This window comes from Passer montanus, unplaced genomic scaffold (assembly GCF_014805655.1).
Source record: "Passer montanus isolate IOZ18808 unplaced genomic scaffold, ASM1480565v1 scaffold69, whole genome shotgun sequence".
Taxonomy (NCBI): Eukaryota; Metazoa; Chordata; class Aves; order Passeriformes; family Passeridae; genus Passer; species Passer montanus.
In genome coordinates, this window is record NW_024372036.1 from 6,475,716 (window position 1) to 6,482,026 (window position 6,311).

Here is a 6,311-nt window from a genome sequence, read left to right on the forward strand (position 1 = left end):
GGAGCTGAATATACAGAGGTGACCTATAGTTTTCAGCTTCAGCCCTTTGTGCTTCATGACCTTTTGTCCCATGCATACACCTACACATCTGTTTCATTTTACGTAAGAGTTGAGGGATGGGAGAGTTCAGGTTGGTTGTTTGGGGCTTTTAAGTGCATGACTAATAACACAGAAGGCAAACAGAAAAATGTCTTTGGTACTGGTAATCCACTGACCTGTGCTGCCTTAGTAACAAATGGTGATTCACGCTGTGTCTTTCACTTTGGTTTGGTTTTTTTCTCTTGCTCAAAGTCAGGCGCTGTGTGAAGTTAAATGCCCCAGATAATGGCTACATCAAGTGCTCAGGTGATGGAAATAACTATGGTGCTACCTGTGAGTTCTCCTGCATTGGTGGCTACGAGCTGCAAGGAAGCCCAGCTCGAGTCTGCCAGTACAATTTGGGGTGGTCAGGAGTGGAGCCAACCTGTGCACGTAAGTGAGTATTTCACCACTCTGCCAGGAAGCATCCAGCACAATGGTGCTTAGGGCAGTGAGAATTTGGGAAGGGGGTGTGGGGTGGAGTACAGCTGCAGTGTCCCAGAGGTAGGAAACAGCATTGTTTTCATCTTCTCTGCCAGTTAGCACTTAACAGCTGAAGCCTGACACCTTTGACTGCTCTTTCCTAAGCTCTCCAAAGCTTTGAGCTTTGAGTTTGTTTTAGCTCAAAGCTTTCTACAAAATGCCACGTTCTGGAGTCAATCCATTGTGCAAGCTATAACAGTCTACACTAAAATTGTTGGCTTCAATGAGGCCAGCATTTCACTCATGTCTTCTTTATTATTGGTTCTTGTGTTTCTGCTGTTGAACTCGGCCTCTAGAAATAGACCTAGACCTGTTTTCAGTGTGCTCCATAGCTTTTGTTTTAATTCTATTCCAGCCATGAATATTAATGTGAATGTGAGGACTGCAGCTGCACTTCTGGATCAGTTTTATGAGAAGCGGAGACTGCTGATCATTTCAACTCCTACTGCTGCTAACTTCTTCTACAGGATGCAGCTGGGGATGCTGCAGGTAAACCACATTTAAGAGGGATGTGCAACTATTTTTTTTTAAAGAAAGACACAAGAGAACAAGTTCCACTGTTTTATATGAATCCAAAAACTTCAGCTTTTGTATTGTAGCCACTGGAAGATCTGGCTCAAGAAGTCATGGTTCCAGATTAATCCTTTCCACAGGGGTTTGAGTTGAAATATTCCCCCAGTCTCTAACTCAGCTCCATTCAGGATTATGCTGCCTCTGACCAGTCACTGAATCCCATGCAGTTCTGGCCCTTCCATTCTCCCCAAATTAATTTAAGTCATGCTCAATAATAATTCCCTATCTCAGCTGCTAAAGAAGTTTAAAAAAAACCCACAAACACAGCTCTCCAGCTCTTAAGCAGCTCAGGCAGACCAGGCTTACAGAATTTGCAACTAGAATGCAAGGAAGTGTGAATAGCTTCAGAAATAAAAGGTTCACCAGCAAACAAAGGACCAGAGACACAGCACAGAAATCATCGAGGGTGCTGGAGGTAACACTGGGGTGTTTTGTTCCAAAAAACCCAAAACACCTGGTGATTTTCCTTCTTATATGTTGTAAGTGTGATGTCCTTGTTGGCTTTTTGCTAGTCTTAGGGATAGATCTCCAAAATGTATGTGTCCTCAGGGAAAGGAAGGAAAGGAGCCAGTCCTGTATTCTTTCACAGCTACAAGTGCTTCTATATTGTTTTTTCTTTTCACAAATTGTAACAAAACACAGTATAAATAATCACTGGGATATGAATGTGATGATGTTTTTTACTACTGACTTAAATTACACTTGTATTTATGGAAAAAACAAAACAAAACAAAAACAACCAGAGCAGCTCCTTTTCCCTATTAGATAAACTTGGCAAGAAAATTCAATATATTGATCAAACTGAATTTAATGGCTGTAGTACATTTTCCACTTCTTGGCAGCGGGCAGATGAGTTGGCATGGAAGAAAACTTTCTGCAGTCAATTTCTGTTTCACATAATTTGCTTTGATTGCCAAATTAAGTTATTGGTACAATGCTTAGTATCCTGGCATCTTCTTATGTAAGAGACAAGAGACAAGTTGATGTTTCTCTTAGGTGGTCCCTGTGTCTTGGTTTCCTGAGAGTATCTGAGAATCTGTTACTTAACCTCCCCTGGAGTCATGAAGCTCCAGTTATTTGCTGTGAGAATTTGAGCATTTGCAAAACATGCTCTCAAATCAGTTTGAAACATTTAACTAGCATAAGAAGAGGGGACTCTGTGAACACCTGCTGCACACTCAAAACATCCCCCTGTTCTCTCAGGGATAACCAACACCTCTCTCTCTCTCCCTCTGTCCTCTGAACCCTTGCAGCCAGCACAGTGTGGGTTAGACCTGCGGCACGTCACCGTGGTGGAGCTGGTTGGTGTCTTCCCAGCACAGATAGGAAGAATAGGAGTGAAGCTGCTGCCCCCATCACTTGCCCTGCAGCTCAGGTAAAGGAACCTCTCACTGCTGTTGTGTTTGCACCTTATCCTACAAGTTGCATTGCTTTTAATCCCTGCATCTTACTCCCCAAATACCACGTATTCTACTCTAATGTACACAGCTAGACCCTGGAAAGTAGATATTGGTGAGCACACTTGAGGATTAATTTGCTGTCTGTGTAATAGCGACAGCAAATTAAAACACAGTAACAAATTTATTTAATTGTGTATTTAATATGACTATGTTCATAGGCATATAAGTCTGTACTTTTGGGTGCTGCCACTGAAAACACTTCCGAGTCTGTCTGTATTTGTATTGGAGTTGCTCCTTTGCAAGGACAGCCCCAAATGGCAGAGACAGCCCATCCTCTGCACCAGGGCTGGTGGTGGCTGTGGCCAGGCTAAAGGGGAAACTCTTTGAAGTCCCATAGTAGGAATGAGATGGGCAGTATTTCAAAGAGGAAATTATCTCAGCCTCCCCAGCCTGACTGCAGCGTCAGCAGTTTTACTGAGGTGCCTAAACTGTTTTGAATTGGGTTAGACTGGCAGAGGATTGGTTTTCACTTGAAAGGAAGACTTCAAGGGCCAGCATTTCCTAAGGACTGGGAGAGGAAAAAAATCCAAAAGTGAAGACCTCATTGGCAGGAAAAGAAACATTTGTTTAGAAAAAAGTCAATGAGCATTTTAAGCAACATAATCTATGATACGCCTGAGGAAAGGGAGCAAGTTTTAACTGGAGACAATGAAAATTGCTGACACAGCAGAGAGGGGATTTTTTCAAATTATTAAAAAAAACCTGTTCTCAGTAAAAGAAAAAGGAGAGCACAAAAACATTTTTTTAAAATAAAGATACTTTTACTAAAGTTGAAATGGTTTTCTTGTGGCTCTGTAGAAAATAATAAGCTCTCTTAACGTCTCATTCCCTGATCCCTTTCAACCTTTAAGGAAGCTACATTTCAGAAACTGGTATAGTAGACCTGCCTTGCACTCAGTGAAAGTTAGTTTTCTATTGATCTTGTCTTTATTATTGCTTAGTGTGTGAATTACAGCTTTCCAGTTCTGCAAGGTGCTCAAATCAATATGAAATGCACTCTTAAGAATAAAGGTGTTGTCCAAAATTGACATTTCAGTAAGCTAATGAGCACAGGTGCCCCAGTTAAAACTTTGGAAAGCACTGAATTTTAGCATTTAGATTTTTAGAAGCATTTTTTCTTAGGTAGTAAATAGCACGAGATGAATGTATTTTTGTATCACTATTGCTTAGCTTTAATCTTTATTTTAGTTTTAATTTAATGGCCAAGCTCCCTAACTGCAACAAGACTATGCCTAGAGCACTCAGACTTGTTAGGAGGCTGAGGAAGGCCAATTATGGTGCTTCACAGCTTTCCAGAATCCCCCCAGATTGTTCTTCATGGCAGCTTTCTCTCATTCTCTCATGGCTGCCTGAATTTATTTACCCCATACTAATGATATTGACTGACTGCATATCTGAGCATCTTCCAGTACATTATTCCTTCAAGCAAAGATGAAAAGAGCATCACACATAAAGTTTTGTTACTTAAGTAGCTTTTGCTACTAGAGGAATTTAAATGACCACTTCCACCACTTTGGAAGAAGGACTTCTCCATGATTAGCAGTGGCTTTTGTTCCTCTAAAATTAGTCACAGATTATTGTTGTTATTAGGAAGCAGTGAAAGCAGACTCCAATAATTTTGTCCTGCTTTTTCTTACTGTGATTTTTTTATACCAAGGAAAACCAAGAAGTGGAAGCCAAGAAAGGGAATAGTCTTACTTGTAACTCAAGCTTCATCACAAGGGTTTTCTTTAGGCAATGTTTACACTTTTTTTTTTTGTCTAACCTTGTTTCACTCCTGTGACAGCAGTAGAGAGAACAGAGCTGGGTGCAGTCACTTTGATGCTCCTCTAATGCAGAGGCATCTGCTCTTTATCTGGTTCCTTGTTAATGCTGAAATCAATTGGACTCTGTAGCCCCTGTGACCATGCCCACCTTCCTCTGCTCAGACTCAAGAGGCTGGTGCTGCCCTTTCACAAAACCAGTTCCTTATTTTGCAGGCTGCTGCTGAGGATCCCCCATTACAATTTCAACATCGTGGTGATGGACAAGCACGGCATGGACAAGGAGCGCTACCCTTTCCCAGCAACTCCAGCTGAGCTCTTTGCCCTTATTGACAAATTCCCCTTGAGAAAAGATGAGATGAAACTGCAAGCAGAAATTGGTCAGTCATGTCCCTAATTCAGCATTTCAGGGCCTGCAGTTGTCGGTGATTTTTTTTAGTCCACAGAATTCTCCCCTTGGTGCTACACAAAGAGTGGCTTTTTTAATCACTGATGTGATTTTTAGTGTGTATTGGTAAATCTGTCCAGCCATGCAGCTGCTCTGCATAGAAGGGTGCACGATGCTCTTTTGTACTTTCAGTCATCTTTAGATCATAGAATGGCCTGGGTTGGAAGTGACTTTAAATATCATTGTGTTTCAACCCTGCTGCCACATCTTGCACTAAACCAAGTTGCTCAGAGCCCCATCCAACCTGGCCTTGAACACTTCCAGGGATGGGGCAGCCACAGCTTCTCTGGGCAGCCTGTGCCAGTGCCTCACCACCTGAACAGTGAAGAATTTCCCCCTCATATCTAATCTGAACCTGTTCTCTTACAAGTTCATGCCATTCCTCCTTCTCTGTCACTCCAGATTCTTGTAAAAAAATCCTTCTCCATCTTTCCTGTAGGTTCTGTTCAGGGACTGGAAGGCCACAATTAGGTCACCCCTAAGCCTTCTCTTTTCCAGGCTGAACAATCCCCATTTTCTCAGCCTTTCCTCACAGGAGAGGTGCTCTGTCCCTCTGATATCTTGGTGGCCTTCTCTGGACTTGCTCTGACAGGTTGATGTCCTTCCTCCTGCTGGGCACCCCACAGCTGGATGAATGTGGATGTAGGATTTACTACCTAATGGAATTTCTTGTACAGAGAGTAAAGAACTGAGGCACATTTCTGGGAGTTTATTTTGGATTTTCATTCAGTGTAAAATTGGGGTTTCTTTCTTACTGTTTATAATTCTTTTTATTAATAAAATATTGTTTTGCAAACAGATAGTTGTCTAAAATTCCTCTTGGGGGGGTTAAGTTGATTGATGGATACAAAAGTTGGTTCAAAATATCTTTTTGCAAACCATTACAAGAGACATTAGCCTCACATTGAAAGTGTATAAGGAGCCCACTGGTGCCTTTTAGTTCCACTAAAAAAAGTGTCAATCACAGACAAAAAGCATGAGCCAAAGGCAGCACAAGCATTGATTTTCAGCAGCAGCAAGGAGAAAATTGGTGAGAGCAGGAGCATGGAAGTCATTGCCAGAGGGAACATGATGAAGGAGCAGTGATCATTGTAGAGGATGGGCAGTAATTACTAAGACCCACGTACTGCAGTTCTTAATAGGAACATATGTTCTTACCTGCTACACTTCTGCTTCTGGCTTTTAATGTCCAACAGTCTTGGAGTAGCAGATTTTTTTCTCCCCCCTTCACCTTGGAGACAGACCAGGCTGTTGATTTGATGGCAGGGAAACATTAATCCAGGGAAACATCATCAAGGATTTGTCACTTCCAGAGCTGTGAAAATACTTGTTTGTAAGTCATCACTTTGAAATTAACAAAAAAAGTTCCTTGTTTAATGAAAAAATGCCAGGAGGCAATCAGAACAGGAAAAAAAAATTCATTTGTTTTATTACAGCCCAGAGTCTCAACAATCCACTGCAAAGAATACACATCATGCATGAAGAATACAAGTATCAGAGGAGTGA

The 6,311-nt window shown here is 41.6% G+C and overlaps 1 protein-coding gene across 2 annotated transcripts in view; it reads left to right on the forward strand.

The window, feature by feature from the left end:
- The window catches only part of SRPX (sushi repeat containing protein X-linked), a 39,570-nt gene extending 34,001 nt beyond the window's left edge, over positions 1-5,569 (forward strand). For both annotated transcript variants that reach the window (XM_039729408.1, XM_039729409.1), the window contains 4 exons: positions 292-471; positions 917-1,050; positions 2,388-2,509; positions 4,574-5,569. In XM_039729408.1, the coding sequence (XP_039585342.1) occupies positions 292-471; positions 917-1,050; positions 2,388-2,509; positions 4,574-4,754 (617 nt within the window). In that variant the 3' untranslated portion in view covers positions 4,755-5,569. The remainder of the gene's footprint in view (positions 1-291; positions 472-916; positions 1,051-2,387; positions 2,510-4,573) is intronic.
- The last annotated feature ends 742 nt before the right edge of the window (positions 5,570-6,311 follow it).